Raw genomic sequence first — 20230 nt, 5'->3', positions numbered from 1 at the left:
AGAGGACCAAAACAGTTGCATGACGAATGCGAGAGAACATTTTGGTGGTGCAGAGAATACTTGCATAAAAATAAGGAAAACAAAAATAGATTTCCCAAAGATCACATACTGTATGAGAGAAGTTAGTCCTCAGAGATCATAGTCTCAATGTCCTTTAACTGCAAAGTGTTTCATAAGCATAGAAGGATTAAAAAAAAAAAAAATAGAGAGTATAGCTTTAACACACAAACCTTGAATTACATTCAGAGCATGGTCACCAAAAACCAAAACTAACGCTCACTCTGAGAATGCACTTACTGTTCTCTGAAGTGCATGAAAATCGATACTTTTTTGGGACTGACGTCTTTCAGTAACCTTACTTTTTATGCGAGTAAAGTAACTAGCGTGCAGCGAGGCAGTGATGATCTCTTTACAGATCGATGTCAGAACATAAGAGTAATGATTGTCAGGCAGCACTAAACGTAAAGCACATTACTGGCATGATCTACAGCAACGGCTGGTTAAAGAGAAGTAAAATTCCCAGTCAGCATTTTAGATGACTAAACAGAAACATCCTTGGCAACGTTACCATGTTAAAGTCATATATTTTTTTCTTTCATTTAGTTAAGTCCGAGAAAGCCTTCATCTAGATGGGAGTCAATCTGATTGGTTACTTCCTCACCTTGTTACTACCTTTAATTGGCAGAACGAGCGAAGCTAATACAAAAGAAACCAAATCTGGCACTGATAAAAACTCCAACAAAATAAAATCAAAACAAACAACAGGCTTCTTATAGCTGGAGCTAGCTCATAGCATTTAATAAACAAAACAAAAAAATGATTAAACTGAAATCCACTACTTTAGTTTAGAAAGCTTTTGCTCCTATTTGTGAGTCTCTTAAACGAAAATAAATAAATAGCAGGAACTAAGATTGCCACTGTACGCTGGTTATGACTATTTGTCACCATCTTTTGATTCACCTTCAGTTCGTATGGTACTCGGGTCTTGCTTCTCAACCTTACTCTCTTTCCCCAACGCATCACCTCCTGGAGGATCCTCTTGAGTACCATTGAGATCTTTACACTGGCCATTAAGAACGGGCGTCTTGGAGGAGTCCAGGCAGGAAGCGTCCGGCTTGATTTGAGCCAGGTTCATCTCCTCCTGAACACGCTCGTCGTCTTCTTCCAATTTGCGCAGGATTATGGGGAGTTTAGCATCTGCATTCTCCAAAAGGGCGATGTCGCTTTCTTCGTACAGAGGCAGCGGGGCTCCTTCATCTAGCTGCTTCTGGAAGTGCAGGCGCTTGGCTCGACCGCAGGACACTGCACGCTCGAGAATCTCTTTCTCTGCCAGCCGTAGCTTTATAGCAGTGCGGGAGTGCAGGGACAGGTCAGGCTTCTCCAGCATGGAGCGGTCCTCCTGAACATCACAACAACAGAGATTTTAAACAAAAAATGGCTTGATAACAAAACCAGTTTGACAAAACTATCTGCAGTTACTGTTTTAAGAAACAAAGTTTCATTCTAAATTCCACATTTTGGCTCAATGTTTTCATACAAATACGCAAAGTGTGCATGCACAAATATAATATGCATGAATATAGAATATGCTATTCATACACATATTTAGTGCTGTCAAATGATTAATCGCGATTAATCGCATCCAAAATTAACGTTTTTGTTTACATAATATAGGTGTGTGTACGGTGTATATTTATTACCTATGAAAACACACATGCCTGTATATATTTAAGAAAAAATAATAATGTTTGAATATTAAATAAATTATATATAATATGAATTATATAAAATTACAAATGTAAATCTTTTCAAAATATATACTGTATGAGTGTGTATTTATATATACACATAAATAAACAGTATACACTCATATTATGTGAACAAAAACTTATTTTTGAGTGCGTGTATATACAGTCAAACCAAAAATTTATTCAGACCCCTTCATTATAACATTTCTCACATTATCACACTTTATTAGCTATAGTTTAGCAAACGGCAATGAAATACAACAGGAACTTCCGAGTTAAACTGTGTCAGGACAAATTCATCTTGCTAATGTCAGATAACTTCTATAGAAAGGTATGTAATGAATTAGGTTGAATAGCTGTCAGCTGTTAAATTTAAGTACACAATTATATAAAACCAATTTATGTCAACCAATCACCAAGCAATGGTACATTATGTTCAGTCTGTGGTCTAAAAAGTTTGCATTACCAATGAAAGAAAAACACTTAAAGGGATACTCCACCCTAAAATGAAAATAGTGTCATTAATCACTTACCCCCATGTCGTTCCAAACCCATAAAAGCTTTATTCATCTTTGAAAAACACTTTCAAATTTCACTTGATATTTTGGATGAAAACCTGGAACCTGGAAAACCTGGAGGCTTGAGACTGTCCCATTGACTGCCAAGTAAATAACAGTGTCAAGGTCCATAAAAAGGGATGAAAAGTCGTCGTCAGAATATTCCAACTGCCAACTCCACTCCATACCTTTTATGGACCTTGACACTGTTATTTACTTGGCAATCTATGGGACAGTCTCAAAACAAAATATCTTTAATTGTGTTCTGAAGACAAACAGAGCTTTTACGGGTTTGGAACGACATGTGGGTAAGTGATTGATGACAAAATTTTCATTTTGGGGTGGAATAACCCTTTAAGAAAAACATGGTCAGTTCAAAGTGTCTGAATAATTTTTGGTCACAAATTTTTAGCAATTTTACTGGTAGTCCTCTGAATGAAGAATTTTTGTATATAATATGTCATTGTTTCCTTTGTTTTATTTTATCCTCACTTACATAAATGAACTAAATTGTCCTGCACCCACTAGTAAAAACAAAAATAAAAAAATACATATCTGGTGTCTGAATAATTTCTGGTTTGACTGTGTGTACAGAACTATATAGCATATTTTGTATTCACAGAAAAAAAAGTGGGACTCTTTTGTTACGATTATGGTAAAGTTGCAAAATGTTTAATTAAAGTTGCAAAATGTTTAATGTTTTTATATGTAAAAACAATAGAAGTCTATGCAATGTCCTCATTTAGATGGGTAAATGCATTTATGTTAAAAAAAATATATATTTCTTTTTCAAATACATGCTGTTCTTTTGAACTTTAATTGTCTAAAAACCCCAAAAGATATTAAGCAGCACAGCTGTTTTTAAAATAATAATAAAAATATTACTTGAGCAGCAAATAAAAGAATGTTGCTACCTTTGTCCCATTGCAACTAAACTTTTAAACCTCAAAAGAGGTTTTATAAAATCTGTGTGAAAGTTCAAAGATTGTTTGCCATTATTCCAGCACCTCTGAGGTGGTCTTGTAGGTTTTGAGAAGCAGCGCAGCCCGTGTTTCCAGGAAGGTCCACAACTTGATTTCGTTCTCCCAGCTGACAGGGAATTCAGCATTGCCCAGGGTGAAGATCTTGTTGATAGCGTGATCGCCCACCAGGTAGTCCCTGAGTTCCTCTGCAATCAGAAATGCACACCTCTCTGCTTAAGGGAGTAATCTGCCATGCTAGTGAGCCAGCAGGTCTGATCTGCGGCGATTATGTAAGGTATGATTACACGGCTGCTAACGAGATGAAAGGGCTTGCCGAACGAGTACTTTGCTCGTGCACACCGCTGAATTCTGTCACACTAGTAAAATAGAAGCCCCCAGCACAGGGGCTTCGCTTCGTTTAAAAATTTACATAAAAATTCTGAATAATGTATCAGCTCAGACTTAAGAGGTCTTGCCAGAGGACATGGCCTTGCTTTATGGGATTTATGACAAAAACTTCTCCTACATAGATGCTTATTAATATTTCACTCACTCTGGATCAGTCCTTCCACACATCTGCTGCACTGTCTTGACCAATTAGACACCCGAGGGACACTTGTTTAGGCTTTGTTGTCCTGACTAGTTTAATGTAAGAATGTGATATGAAATATGGCATCTCATTTCCTGTTTTATGGCCCACAGGTGTACCTTAGTGCCAGACGTCAAGGTATCGGGACAAACAAAGATTCTTACCTTCAGTCATGCAGAAGACACGCAGGAAGGCCAGGAGCTGAGACGATATGGGCGGCTCGCTGCAGTGCAGGGCAAAGACACTGGACCTGAGGTGCAGAAGAACCGGAGAGGGTTCAAAACAGGGTGTTACTTCAACAGACTCCCCCCCCACTTCTCTCAAATTAAACCCCAATTAACTCCAGCGGAACAGGCAGGTGCTAATGGAAGCCTCCTGCCTGCACAAGACCACGGCGCTGCTCCCCGTCGCATGACAACTGATTGATCTGAAGCGATGAGAGGCCACTGAACTTGATGCATTTTTAAAAACACGCTCAATCATTTATAATTTACCGTTTAATTACTGGAGCATATCTATGGCCTCTTCCTGTCTGACTTAGAGTGGGATGAAAAGGAGCATCTCGGCTATGACCTGAATCAAAAGGTAATTTCATATTGGCCTATGTGGATTTTGTTTTGGAGACTTAAAGGATATTGATCTGTGTGACAGAAAATTCACTGAGAGTATTATGCCACAACAGAAGAGGTATTACAGCACTGTAATTCTGTTACACCTGGATGATGATTCCTGCAGCAGTATGACTCTACTGGGGGGATTGAAAGGGATGTTAACTTGAGAAAACCTTACACATTAAAGATAACAGCTACAGAGAAAAAGAAAAAACAAATTACATGTGAACCCCCCTCCAGAATTACTGTCACCCTCTAAAAACAAATACAATATACATTACAAAATAAATAAAATCGATATCATCTATCGATCAATAATAATACTAAAAATAAAATAATAAAATAACAAAAAATTATTATTTCTTTTTTTTAAATCATATAGCGGTTCTCCAAGTAAAGTTATTATTACATGGCTATTCAAACTTCCTATTCACTTGGTTATAATCATATGATGACACATTTTCATGCCTTATCTAAAGCAAATAATTATTGAGGACATTGTAGCTCAAGTAGTGCTATGAAGAGCGGCTCTTTGTCATTGTTATTATAAGCAAAACATAAATTAAAACAATAAAGATTATGAGGTCTAATTGGTTCAAACTTGACTGAACACTACAGAAATAAAGAAGAAAAAAAAAGAAAAGCTACAAAAGAAAAACAGACATCTGACTCGACGTGCTTCATGTGGTTTGTCATTCCTGTACAGGATACTCACGCAGGAATCCCAGCACGAGCCAGAACCTCGGCCTTCATGGCATACAAACGCTCGCTCTTGCTCACACCCAGCTTAATCTTCACGCGGTCATGTGCGTTGTCCTCAAAGAAGAAACCATTGTGGATCACAAACTCTGCATTGGATCTTGTACCATAGAATATGTAGATCTGAGGGTAGAGAAACCGGAAAACCTTTGGCATAACTACGACACATTACTACAGTAATACACTGCCCTTTATTTCATGGACTCATGGATAACCAGGTCTATGGGAACGGATGTGATATTATCCAGTGGCAATTTAGCCCTGAAAACTTCCTTCCCATACTACTGGTCACGTCTTCCGCTAAACAGTACATCCGCAACATTTACAGATAGTGCCGTGCAAAGAGTGTGTGAAAGAGAGAGATAAAACATAGTGCTGGAGAGAAAGAGAGGGGGTGAGAAAAGCACAGTTCAATTCTGATCTCAGCCTCTCCACATTGAGTGCAAAATCAGCAGCAGGAATCAGGGATCAAACAGCTCTGAACGGAGCAACGCTCCAGAAACGCCCCCCCCCCCTACTCCCCCCAACACTTGTCCGAGTCCCACACACCGGCCCCCGCACTCTCTTTCTTCTTCCACTGGCTGTCTCTGCGAATCTTATCAAATAATTCACATTCTGGAGATGGGGGGCTGAGGGTGTATACCTGGCCTGTCCCTGTGTGCCCCGCATATCCGCTCTCCCCATGGCTGGATCTGAATGCCTCCACTCTGATATTACCCCCAGGCCTCCACAATGGCCACTGGCTGATAAATGCATCACAGAAGCACAAGCATACAGCAATAGCACTGAGGTGAAAATGCGCGAATAGAAATTGAAAATGTACAAGTGCATTAGGTGGACAGAGCATAGCACGAAATCCACATGCTGATTATGTTGGAGATATTCTGCTACCCTAATTGTGATCTTAAGATGGTTGAGCTGCTGTGCTAGTGCTGTAAGTCTCACCTGTTCACCCTCTTTGTAGTCTTTGAGAGCCACACATTCGCATCGGTCATCCTCTAGATTGTAGCCAGTAGTAATCTAGAACAGAGCAGGTTTTGTTCATATTTGAGGAACTTATACGCCTGAGGTATATTTTACAAGATGAGTGATTGAAACATTTGGGACACCCCAAACTTCAGCCCGGTCAGCCCAAACTTTTTTGTTACTTTAACATAAAATTAAAAATATAATTAGCACATTAAAATGGCAATTATAAACATTTAAGGATTACAACTACAAGTTTAGTTTATGAAATATTTCTGTGAATAAATAAATCAAAACAACAGGGCAAATCCAACAAATAAACGCCACTTATTCAAAGTTATAGTGTCAACCTATTAAAATAACACTAACAAATACAATCCTTCACTATTAAATCTCTTAAAATCTTCAGAAAGCAACTAAATCAAATAAACTGAGTAAATTGTCCGAAAAACACCGCTGCAACACATACAATATGTTTTTATTAAACCTTAACCATGGGATTACCAGAAAACCCATTTCATTACACATTTTAATGACCGTGAATTTCAATGCACATGATAATTGGAAATAAAACTTTGTTTTAGGATATAAGTGCATTACAGAATCATATGAACAGAGGCGATATATTGCTCGGTGGCAAGAGCTATAAAGCGCAATCAAAGACAAATTATCCAAATAAATACAAAAGATCCCTTGGGATGATGGCATAATCTACCGAAAAAAAATCACATTAGATGCTCTTGCATTCCTTAAAAGTAATTTTTTCTTTTTTTTTCTGTACTTCCAAGACTGCAGTACAAGTGAAAGCGCTGTAAACATCCATGTCATGCAGGAATTTATAGAAGAATGGTTAAACTGAATTGGTTGCAATAAATTATTTTTGATGGGGAGCTTGGTATTCATTTTGAAGCAGCGCTGCAAACTCACCAGGCCATTGGTATGGTTACACATGTCCCAGAGAGGGATGAGGGCCAGTGTGACCCGACTTCCATCTGCTGTGGGAATCTGGTTCTGACGGGTCATCACAGAGGACACTGCCCACCTGATATACAAATAGCATTGCTTCATTACACATTCAGAACTGATTCAATATTTGTAACAGACAAAAAACTGGTTGAAATAATGGATCATTTCTGGATCATTTCAAAGTATTGTCTTTGCATTTGATCTACTAAAATTTCTGAAGATGTTAAAGGGAAATATAATGGAAAACAGGATTTCTGTTGCTCTTTTGAAATCTTCATGAGTCTAATGTACACCCAAAACAAAATTCCCTTCCCAGTCCACCCAGAAAATATAGACACTAATCTGCAAAAACAGATCATTCAAATCCACATGGCATTACATCAACACCCTCAACATCTATTAACTAGAATGTTCAGCAAATGATACATTTCATTTATTTGCATATTACAATTATTAAATGTAAGGAGTAAAAATGGCTTGTTTAATTCTTAAAGCCAAAGCAAGGGTTGAAAATTGTCATAAAACTATCTTATTACATTACAAGTGAATTTCGGAGAAATTATTATTATTTTTTTTTATTTTTTATAAGTACAGAAAATAGCTGCTTTAATAGTCTGCATATTTAGGCAATAGAATGACCTTAGATCTGATTGGTTCTGAAAAAAAAAAGGGTCTTATCCAGTCTAAATAATCTGGACATAATTTATTAAAGGAAACTTCATGAAGTCCACCGAAGACAACATTAGCTGTGACAAGACGCTATTCCAGTCTCTTCACACATTACCCAACGGGAGCACAGACTTGCATCATATTCAACAATCTGAAGATGAAAGGGGACCAATGATAAATTATTCCTTCACAGATAATTTGGTGCTAATGAAAGAACAATGAGAACAAACGCCTCATTTTTAAAGGCCATTGCGTAGCCCTACAACCAACCTACGGCTCGTCTTCCTTCTCTTTTCTTTTTTTGAACCTCAGCAGGGAAGAGAAGTTCCACTTTTTTAATATGGTAGGACATTTCAACCAACCTGTAGTCGTCAAAGGTAAAAGCATCTTTCAAGGGCAGTTTGCTGGCGTTCGGATGAGTCTGGGAATTGAAGATGAAGAACACAGAGAGTGGAGGGAAGGAAAAGGAGAAAAGAGAGTAAAGGACAAGACAGAAGGAGATATGGAGGTAGACGGAGAAAGGAGGAAAGAAAGAGAGAGCAAGAAAAAAAAAAAAAAAACACAAATCAGTCAGTGGAATTTCATTATGTGGCTCCCTAACAGATCCTAACAAGAGTGTAGCCAGGCAGAGAGCGTCCAGTGGTGCTATGCAAGGATCATGGTGGCATTAGCCCCCCATACATCACTGTCAACTTAATTTGTTGTGCCCAGCAGCCGTCATAAATCTGCTTCATCAATTTGTGTGACAGAGAGCCACTGGTGCCACAGAAATCTACATTTAAAGCCACAGACTCGCTCCCTCCAAGGGCTCATTTGCAGCGGGTGTCATGGAGAAAAAAAAAAAAAAAAAAAACCCTACAATCCCGTGGAAGAAAAAAAAAAAGTAGGGAGCAAAGAATGCCAGGGTCTAATTCAGCCGGCCCGTAGCACCCTCCTGAACATGCAAAATGAGCCATAAAAATAGACGTAGGTATGAAGCTGAGAGTGAAGGATATTCTTTTCCCCCACAGGTGCTCTCACGGCTGTGTGTGTGGCGTTTGTCCTGTGAAATGAAGCACTGTACTGCACAATGAGGTACCGTGCAAACCGTAATGGTGCTGATATGTATATAACACAATACATCAAAAAGCTTGTGCTCGAATATCATAATCACGACTCAGGTGATCAGTCCATCACACAGAACGAGTGATAAAATTGCCCAACAGACACTGGAACCAAAACAACATAAAAGAAAAAGTGAACTTGGCAGACTTCAAATGACAAATCACTTACAGATCTGAAATAACTTCCTTAATAATAAAAAAAAACTGCAATATGAGAGTTTTCAACTGTAAGATGCTGTTTTTTAAAGATTCTGTTCAACAATTATAAACTGTTACAGTAAATGTTAAATCAACATCCAACATATGTTTGAAAATGAAATACTCAAATTGCAAACGTCTGACCATGGCTTGACCAAGCTGATAATTAAATGATTAAAAATAATAATAGTTTTTTTTTTAAAATGAAACAAAATGAAATATTTTATTAACCAAAACAAAGAACCGTAAATGTGAACATTTTGTTAAATTATTAAAATATTAACACACTCATACATATACATACATACACACACACACACACATATACATATACATATACATATACATATATATATATATATATATATATATATATACACACACACATACATACACACACACACACACACACACATATATATTATATATACAAAAGGGGGTGGGGGTCCCTGCAGTAACCAATCGAGACTTATTAAGCTTGAACGGTACAAAAAAAGAAAAAGAAAAAAGAAAATCAGTCAATAGTAATATAAATTGTAACCTAATGTTTCTCATCATTGCATGACATAAGAAGACTTCTTTTGTGGTCCTTTTAAATTCATGCTACAAGCTTTCGTTGTTTGGAAAAGATCAGAATGAACACTGCAAAACATCTTTTGTGTTCCATGACAAAAAAAAAGTCATACAGGTTCGGAATGACAACAAGAAAAAGTTTTTTTTTTGTTTTTTTTTTGAATGATCCTTTCAAACAATGTGAAGGTTTCCAAGTAATGTGCTCCTTCACAGATGTCTCAGAGACTTACTTTCCCTTACTGGAAAGGGGGCACAAACTCCTTCTGTCAACCAAGTTGCACCATTAAGTTTGCAAACTGAGGAATAGAAGCATGAAATGCAAGCGCTCAGAAGTAGTGGTTAACTTTTACCTTCCACGTCTCTCTCCCTATTAATCAACTTCCCTGATGCTAATTTTTGCCCTGTATTCCCTCTCTCTGCTCTAGAACCCACACATATGGGGTGAAAACAGTGATGCCATGTGGCCACATTATATCTTTTCCTGGGACTCAGTGTTTCGGTAGAGTACAGTCCAGTTTTGACATTGTTGTAGCCCTACAGCAGAGCATAGAAACTTGTACTTCAGCTGCCTCCACTGTGAGCAACCAAGTAAAGGTCTAACACACTCAGGTGGATGAAGGTCTACAGTTCAGCTGTGAATTCATAAAGCACGATATAATAACAGAGCAAAGCCTGTCCACTTCCTTTCATTTTAACCCCAATTCTGGCAACAGGCTGACTTGGTAGCAGCGCTCATGTAGGATGATGGACAACCATTAAAAGATAAGCATTGGGTAAAGCAAACGAGTAAGAATTCAGTGACTTGGTTTGAGCCTCACGCTGCAGATGAAGGGAAGTGGTTCATGTAAGGATGGGGGGGGGGCATATTACAGGTTTTGACGGAAGTAATAGGGCAAATCTCCAGAGAGCCTCAAATTTTTTCTCCAAACTTCCTGTAGGAAGATGTGCTGAGGCCAGCTACACAAAGACAGGAAAAAAACATCTTTGAGCATCGGTAACCATTATAGGCCACCTGAAAAGGGGTTAAAGTGTCATTAATGATAGCCATCTGAGAGCTGAATACTCGAGTGCCCGAGTACCTTAATAGATTCAATTAAGGCAATAATTAGTTGAACAGAGTGATAAACCTCAGGGGGAAGGGCAAACTTGGCTGCAGAAAGGCCATGAAGAGGTCTGCCTATCCCTCAGAGCACTGTGGGTTAGGATAAGACCTCTAGTCTGGAAAAATGTAGGGTGTGTGCACATACAGAGGTAGTTCGAGAGGAAACAGAGGGAGTTTTAGACGGCACATTTGATGAGGTGTAGTTTTTGGAGATAAAGGGCAGCTGCACCGCTGCAGGTTCAGCTTGTGATGCATTAGCATCACCAGAGAGAGGTAATTCATCATGTGCCACAATGGCACCGCGGCTCAAAGAGAGACGAGGGGGGAACGGCCCTGTAAATCAATTAGAAAACAAAAGCTCCCACCACGAGCGCCTGCTCTCCTTAACGAGGACGGCGGGAAACGCGGCTAATTGGCCGGTGGCCTCCAGGAAGTCTTTCTGGAGACAAGATCCCCAAGCACCCCATCCGCCGCACTGGCCGACATTAGAGAGCTCGTCATCCGTATGCATGCTGAGGTTCAAACGGGATTGATTTTAGGCTTACTTCCGTTACGTCGACTGTTTCAACATTCGACTTTGTACATAAAAATTATGAAACGGACGTCGTCGTTCAACGTCGCAAACTCTCCCTCATTTTCCGAGCTGCATCAGGAAGGTCAGACAGATATCTTCCCAGGTGCAGAGAGAGGGGGTGGAATGAGAGCATACCACTGGGACACTATTCATTTCTCATCAACAGCGGCAGATGCAGCACACCAAGGTTACTTTGCATTCGCTGCATTCTGGGGTCACCTTATGAGGTTCACTTCCCCCACACACACGCACACATCCAGCCCTAGCGAGGAAAGCTTGGCTATCATTGGTCGCCCACGGACGCGGGAGGTGCTCTGATACTCCTCGGAGGGCACCTGGCATTGACAACAGCATATCCCTCTTCACGCAGGCAAATATATATATAAAAAGCTCCTCAATTCCAGCAGGTGAAGGGCCTTGCTTTCTCAGTTCTTCCCGAGGAGAAGCCGGGAGGAGGGGGGAGGCAGGGACCAGATAAAGCAGCAAAGGGGAGGGGCTGGGGGGGGTATGGGGTTGTCAGTCATGTGTGGAAGGTACAATCAGGTCAATTCAATTCAAAGCCAATGCGACAAGCTAATTTTCCAGCCCGGTCATCTGCGGCCGCCTCAGAAGAGAGGCTGACATTGACAGTAGTCATTACAGTGACACTGGCTCCCAACCTGAAGAGCCGAGAGGAGAGGAGAGGAGCGGACAGGACACTCACCAAAGGACCAGCAAGACAACCCTCCCCCTCAACTGAACCTCTCTAGAAAAAAAAATACAGAGCTTTAGATGTGCAACAACAACAAAAAAAAAAAGTTACATGTTCATTTTACTCTGTATTCCTACTCAAATCCACGCAGAATGAATCTTTGTTCATTAAAAAGTGCGACCAGTGTGTAATTCATTACACCAATAACTCATAAGGTCCTCCAGCTTTATTTTAGCAATACAAACTTTAACCAAGTCCATTTCATAGGAAGTAGCGGTTCATTTAGACTAGCATCTTTAGAAGCTTAACTCACTTCTGCCACCTAATGGACAATAAAACGTTCACTGCATATGCAAATTGATCAACTTTTAATGACTGATGCCAACAGCTTAAAGTAACAGATGCATATATTCCGGTTTATTGTGTTTCCTGTTATTCGTCTCAGTCACAGTATTGAAAACGTTATAAATACACTGAATTAAAGTTATTAACAGAGTGCGAGGAACAATAATACTGCTCCTAATTACACTCCAACCCCCTTTTATAAACTAGAAAACATTTAATAAAGAAAATGTCAGCAGATTTGCAGACAAAATGACAAATACATTAACTATTTGCATGAATATTTGATGCCTTATCTTGACAGTAATGTGAAATATTAGTTTCTTTTCCCTAATTGACAGTCATCTAATGAAAGAAACCAAATGTACCGGCAGAGATTTTGAATGAAAATTGTGGAGGACTGGAAGAGCATATTATTGCATCCTTAATAGCCAAGAGGAGGTCCAAGAAATGGGATAAAATTTATTGGACAGATTACGGTCCCATTGAAACGAACTGCCAGCTCAATGTGTCATTCAATCTGCATATTTAAGATTTTCATCAAAACACTGAAATTACATTTTATGGTCATATAATGGACCTTTTGTAACCAAAGTGAAAAGAACATGTGTTTGAAAACTTAAAAGAGGTTAGGCTACCACTGAATATTAAGCAGATATTTCACTGGACTTATTTAAGAACAAAACTCAATATTTCTGATTACAGTTTAGTTTGAATTGTGGAAACAAGCAGATGTCTTTTGAATTGACAAGAAGATATTATAGTCTAAAAGTACATTTCTATTGTTCCTTATTAAAACAGAGCAAAAAAACATTTGGCATCAGTCTTTTCTAACACCATAATCTAACAATTTTGCATGTGCATGTAAACTAATTCATGCACATTTATGTTTTGCTTTGAACACTACATTAAGGGGTAAACATCTCCCCCTGCTGGCCAAAGATTGCCACTGTGGCACCATCTCTGAGCCATGTCAATGGCAGCTTATCAGGGGCCCTGAAATTGGGTGCAAGAGGGCATTATAAAGCTCCTTTTACCCATCTCCAATGTGCCTTCAATGGCAGGGATCCTTTTAAAACTGGATTTCCTCACCTCAGCAGACAGCAGTGTAAAGGACAGCTATTCATGTGGCTAGAGAGTCTGAATAAGTTGTGGCGCTGATTGCTATAAGAGCCCTGCACTCAAACGGTTGCAAGTCCATGTATGAGACACAGATAGGCATATCAGTCACCGCACTGGCACACCCATCAAAACTGCCATACATATGAGCGCAGCTCTATGAGTCTACTGAAGAAGGTTCGGTACATATACGGCAACAATTAAGAGAGAATCTGTGTGACTTACATGGATGACTTTGTAGAAGTAGGCATACTGCCGCGCTGTGTTTTTGTATTGACTGAGTACGTCCTGTATGGCTTGTGTAGCCAGCAGGTGGCGCACTTCCTCCTCTTCAAAGTACAGGGGTGTGTCATAATCAGCAGGCAGGGTCTTGATGTAGGGCAGCCAAGGTGAGCTGGGATTGGCCCGTTCACACAGCAAGTGTAGAGCCAGAGTCACATTGCCCATGGCCTGAAGGATCCGGTCCTGACTGTACAGCGGCCCTGTGAATAAAAGGTGAATTTAGGAATGAAGTCTTCTTTAACGTTTTCTAGACACAACTACGGTGCTTTTTACTTTTGCTATCACACTAGGTTTTGATTTGGACCTGTGTAATTGAGCTGAAAGCTTCGTTATGTTTGAAAGCCTAAGACTGCAACCAGGAACCACAGAATTAAAGGAGTTCGTATCAGGTCATGTAAGCCATTGTACAGTTGGTACCATTTTCAAAATATACCATTGTGCAGACAGTTAAGAAACCAGTGTTATTAACTAAAACTATCAAAAATAATTTTTTAGTAATTTAAATAAAGCTGAAAACAAAACATTAAAAAATTAAAAATTAAAAAGTCTAATAAATTGTCTGTGGTAATCAACATGTCACAGATGCTGTCAACAGAGCTAAAAGTTGTATTTAACATTCCTAGAACAATAAAGTAACATTTTATATAAATGTTGTCTCCTTTTGCTCTGTGGGAGAGATGTGACATGCCATTGTCAGAGTTTGAGGTAAAAGACTGACATTGCTACAACTATGCAAACTCACCAAGGACAGAGTTCTTGGCAGATTCTACAGTCATCAGCATTTTTCGAGGGATCCACAGGAACAGCTCCTCTCCCTAAAATGGACAGAAAACTTTACATACAAATTTTGTTTAATTACAGGGCTAGTCCTTACGGGACACATTCAAATTACAATTTTTTTAAATGGCATCTAAAAAATGCATTTTATAACTAGCAGTTAGCAAAAGCAACTGAAAACGTCAAAGAAGATAACTGTAGCAGCCATTCAAAACCATCTGAACATTGACTCAATCAAGTCTGAAGGTAAAGATGTGCAGTGATCAATAACCTCTTTGTTTTTCCCTTCTAAAGCATTAACAAGGACGATGGTGAAAACAGCTATGACAAATACATATACACAACTGTAATTACCACTTGGTCACTGACCATCAAGAAGGACCACACAAATAATTACCATCTCCTGTATCTACAACCAATATATAAGATGAGTTGCTGTAGGTGTAGGTGGCACAAAAAGCCAGCATGTCACACAACGGACTGAATCTTGATAATACACAAGTGTTTAATGCCAGAAAGAGTACCAGCATGAGATCTGGTTCATACTGCAGCTTATTTTGGCTAGGAACAGCCCATTTAGAGACAAAGGCACTGCAGGAACAGAACTTATAAAAACAATAAACCAAGATGTATCCGACATACCATATAACTAAAATAATCTAAAAGTCTAACTAAAACAGACTTTTATCCATTTTACCATCAAACGATCCCAGGGCTAGCCGAGAAAGAAACCAACCTTGATATCTCTGGCAGCCTTCAGGCCATATCCTTCATCTGCGAAGTTGGAGATCTCAAAACAGTCACAAGAAGCCCCGCATTCTGCAGCCCAGGCCATCAGCTCGGAGAAAAAGTCCTCCCTAGTTCCCTCGAATGATACTGACACCCCTGAGGAAATAATACAATCCCAACATAAGCTGATTTAGCTATTGTATGTATACTGAACATCAGCGTGAGAAGTTTTCTCTGTAATGATTTCCATTATTCAACGGAACTCTACTGTATAATGTTACTGTAAAACCACACAAGTGGACCTAGACAGTGCTACCTATTACTCTTGTATATCCTGCTGCATAATGTGCTGTCTAACATTTATTCTAATGGATATTTATGTGTTCTAATGCACATCTCTGAGACTCCCACTGAGTATTTTATTAAATAATGTGATCGGATCTCACTCAAGTCATAACATCACTGTAACCGAATATATTTCTGTGTCTGCCACAGTACAATAGCTTACTGTGTATGAGCATATTAGTCATCCTATCAGATAAAGAAATGTGTAACATACCATCTTCTGTGCTAACTTCTCATATTCTTATGTTTCTCTTAAAAGAACCAAAAAAAGCAATTTATTCACCCTTAAGTTGTTCCGAAACATTTTTAATAGCAAAATCAACAGGCCAAAAACAAATGGCCAAGCTTTCATTTGGCTTGAAAAGAATCGAAAAAAAAGTTCATGAGCCATATTGATGACTTTTATTGTTCTTTTTTGACAGGTCTGAAGATTTACAGGACCTTCTCTATTCACTTGCATTGTGTGGGAAAAGATCTTCAAAAACATTCTGGAAAATGTATCATTTACCCAGAAAAAAAAAAGTCATAAGCACAAGTAAATGACAGAATTCATTTTGCATCTGGGTGCTCCACACCATCCGCTTTTTTCCCAGCCTCTTTATTCTAGAAACTAGGACAGTTTAATACTTAACTCCTTAAAAATGGCCAATGGCAAATCACGAGGCAAACCATGCTAAGTAAAAGCTTTAAAACTGCTAAATCATATTAATAAGAAGCAACTGTGTACCTTTCTGTTTCTTACGGATCTTCTCCACCAGAGCTCGGATCTGAACATATTCCTCCCACTCTTTCCCAGGAGAGGGAGCAGCGCTGCTACACTCTGAATAGGGAAAAGAAAAGAAAAGCATTCCAGTAAGTTTATATTTAACAATCACTTACCCTCAGATTAACAAAACACAATGATTGACTATAGGGGAAACAGCTTATTCCGCCATGATAAAGAAATGGTTCACCAAAAATAAATGAATGTTTGCTGAAAAGTTACTCAGGCCATCAAAGATGTAGATGAGTTTATTTCTACATCAGAATCAGAACAGATTCAGAGAAATTTTGCATTAATCGGATCACGTGCTCACTAACGGATCCTGTGTAGTGAATGGGTGCCATCAGAATAACTAACAGCTAAAAAAAAAAAGCAACCTACAAGTAATCCACATGACTCCAATCCATCAATTAACATCTTGTGAAATGAAATTAAATGAATGAATGAATGAAATGGATATTTTTCTTACAAATACACACTTTTTGCAGATTATTATGTTTTTATCAGCTGTTTGAACTTGGATTCTGACGGCACCCATTCACCGCAGAGGATCCATTGGTGATCAAGCGATGTAATGCTAAATTTCTCAACAAAAAAACTACTTTTCGGCAAATTTTTCATTTTTGAAGTGCATGTCCTCCCTAAAATGAGACACACAAATTCGAAGAGCTGTTCGACACAGTCGCTACAAATTTGGACTCATAACCAAATGATTCCATGAAATACCACCATACCCTTGAGCACCATTCGGATAAAAGCTTCAGATTATTAAATACTAAATAGATTTTCTTATACATAAAGAAACCATTCTAACTAAAGAGGCTGAATTTTCAGTATCCAGCTGCATACTTTTTTTGCCAAAATACTTTATAACAAATATTATAACAATCATATAATGGGATTATGAGATAATTACAAAAGCCTTTTGTGTATCAGTGATGCACAGTTTTGTTCCTCATGAGAGTAATTCATCCAACAGTATATTAGAACAAGAATGCAGCCATAAAGAATGCTTTATACTCACTCTGCAGCAGTTCAGAGATTAAATTCATCATCTCTTTCGGAGAAACCGCAGCTGTGGCCCCGGTCCCTGATTTCTGGGTCTTCACTCGGCTCTTTTTACCCATCTTGCTGGTCTGGGAGAGAGGATGGCTGTAATAATAGCAAGTTGAAAGCAAGAAAATGAAAAAAAAAACAAATTAAATGTGATTATATTTAATTACAGTACATTTTTTAGCAAAATTCAAGATACAACATGACCAGGTTTCATATCAGCTTCATGCAACCCAAAAAGGCTGTACAATAAATGAGCCAATAGTCTGCGAAGTACTGACTTTACACCTCTTATAAATATTTAGGTCCAGTGGATTAGGTACAGTATATTCATAACAAAATGGTAGAAATATGAACGTTTCACGTCCAAATAATCTAGAATTACTGCCAAGAAAGGTTAATGGTCTCTGTGAGGGATTATATGGATGGCTACAGTGACCCAAAGGGCACTAAATCAGGTACTTCCTTGTAAACACTGAACATGTGGCTTACATGAAACTCATCAAATACTACAAACTTGTGTCATTAACATAAAACTTCCATGCTGTTAAATTAAATAACGACTCCTATGGCAGCTGTTCCCATATTTCAAAAACGGTCTGGCTGCTCTAACTGTACAAATTTGGGCAACGCACAACAGCATATAGTTAACCATATGTCTTGAAAGCTTTTTTAGAAAAAACATGATTTGGACTATTTTATTTATTTAAAATGCTGTTTCTCGGAGAAGAATACATAAGCCGCCAATATTTCGACAATGGATATGTCCATCAAATACCCCAAGCCAACTGTTTACTAAACAATGATGGGCCCAAAACTGCAAATTGGATTGAAACACTTAAAAGTAAGCTACTTAAGATCGAAACCACAAAAGAACAAGCAGCAATGGCTGACACCATTAGATAGCAAAAGACATACAACAAACCACATAAACTGTACATATTAAAATCAAAATACGAGATCAGTATATTAGATAATGATAGAAGCAAATTGATGCCTTAAAATAACTCAGCTTGGCCCAATGCATTCATTCAAACCCACCAGTAGATCACCTGCTTCACATTACACACTATTGCACTGCATGTCAGTCTTCATTTTAAACACTGGGGGGTCTAGAGATCATGAATTATCCAAATGCATTAAGAAACATACAATTCATTCATTCATTCATTCATTCATTCATTCATTCATATGTAACGTTATATCCATCCATTCATCTATCTGTCCGTCAATGGGCCAAGTGTCTTAAAACCTGGTTAGTTGACTGCATTAATATCATTTTAGGGCATCACAGACACATTTGAAACGTTCATACAGCATTTTAAACGTTCAACAACATTTTGGGGAGCGTACTGGACGCTTTAAGTACGCCTGCGACGACCAGATATGCTGCCTAGGTAGGCTGCTCACAATATTTTGAGACACAGTCAATGCGTTAATAACAAGCATGCTTGTATTTCGCAATTTGTTGTATTACAAACGCTTTATAGCGTACATCTGCGACGTATTTGAAGGGATGTGGCTTATTATATGATGTTGACTATCATAAACACCTCGTGCACGTTTGAAAACATTATTTAATCAGACTGAACAGAAAAAGTACCTTCCAATTGACTGCACGGATCCTCCTGTCAACCTGGAATACAATCCTCTTCAGCTACAGCTAGTCGCTCTGCTGGTAAAACCTAACTTACTTCAGAGGCAAAGCCACGCCCTATTACAATTTTCAAAAAGCGGATTGGCCCATTGTTCCGTTTCTCCCGCCTTAAACTTGTACAGAAGCGCATTGTAATTAGGTAATGTTCCACGCGTAACTGCATACGTGTGAGATGATTGGTTAAAGTGTAAATATATTTAATGTCGCTAAACTGTACGCATCTATTGGTTCGCGTTAAGGCGGTACCCGTTTGCAGTGACTTTACTGGTCGCGAGAGTAGTAGATCCGTACGGTCAGATTTACAAGGTTGGTTTGTCTACACAAACAGAAAAGGCTTGTGTGCCTTGTGATTGGAAGTTTACTTTGGGTTCATAAAGTGACCATAAAAGGATAAAGTCTGCGCAACGAGATTCGCGGAGGAAACTGTCAATCACAGCAACAACATGTAATACGTAACGCATAGCTATAACATTGTTGTAAACCATTTATAATTTATAATGTGCTTTAATGTGATTTATAATCTGTTTAATAATAGTTAATAATGTAATAAATCGACAATTCGTATTTTTATTCCACTTATCTCTTTTACTTCATACATTTATATATATATATATATATACTTTTTTTTTTTTTTTTTCTTTATACAAATTGTGAGCATGTAGGAAAACATTTTTACGTAAATTACCTCGTATAGAATGAATTAAGCTCATACAAAATTTAGTTTGACCTTCTATGGTTGGGAAATAACATATTCGGAAGGCTAAACACAATTTCTCTGATCATTTGCTGGAAAAGACAAAAACTCAAGTCATTCAATGCGTTAACATTACTGAAACTCCAGCAAACCTCCAGTAGATGGCAGACTCTGCCCTTTTTTCTGCTGCTCATTTTATACAATTCAAAAAGGAAATGAGACTATACAAAGAGAAGGATTCGGTTTTATTTTAAATCTACAAGAGGGTTATTTGCAATTTATTCAGAATTTTTATTAGCTAAAATACAGGTCCATTCTCAGCTATACATACAGCTTATTAAAAATATATAAACGCATGCTCGTTACAGGTATTCTACAATAATAGTAGTTATTTACAATGT

General features: G+C 38.4%; 1 protein-coding gene across 1 annotated transcript; it reads right to left on the bottom strand.

Annotated features, from left to right (window-relative positions):
* Positions 1 to 767: 767 nt before the first annotated feature.
* On the bottom strand, positions 768 to 19212 carry setd3 (SET domain containing 3, actin histidine methyltransferase). Its single transcript, XM_059520119.1, has 13 exons — positions 19082 to 19212; positions 17450 to 17577; positions 16390 to 16482; positions 15325 to 15473; positions 14554 to 14626; positions 13755 to 14011; positions 8190 to 8248; positions 7120 to 7234; positions 6172 to 6246; positions 5183 to 5349; positions 4021 to 4106; positions 3313 to 3473; positions 768 to 1399 (listed from the first exon to the last, which is right to left on the bottom strand). Exons 2-13 carry the CDS (start codon positions 17550 to 17552, stop codon positions 935 to 937), a joined length of 1803 nt encoding a protein of 600 aa, XP_059376102.1. The 5' UTR covers positions 17553 to 17577; positions 19082 to 19212; the 3' UTR covers positions 768 to 934.
* Between the last annotated feature and the right edge of the window lie 1018 nt (positions 19213 to 20230).

Source organism: Carassius carassius, chromosome 32 (assembly GCF_963082965.1).
Source record: "Carassius carassius chromosome 32, fCarCar2.1, whole genome shotgun sequence".
Classification (NCBI taxonomy): domain Eukaryota; kingdom Metazoa; phylum Chordata; class Actinopteri; order Cypriniformes; family Cyprinidae; genus Carassius; species Carassius carassius.
This window is presented reverse-complemented; position numbering and strand designations above follow the sequence as displayed.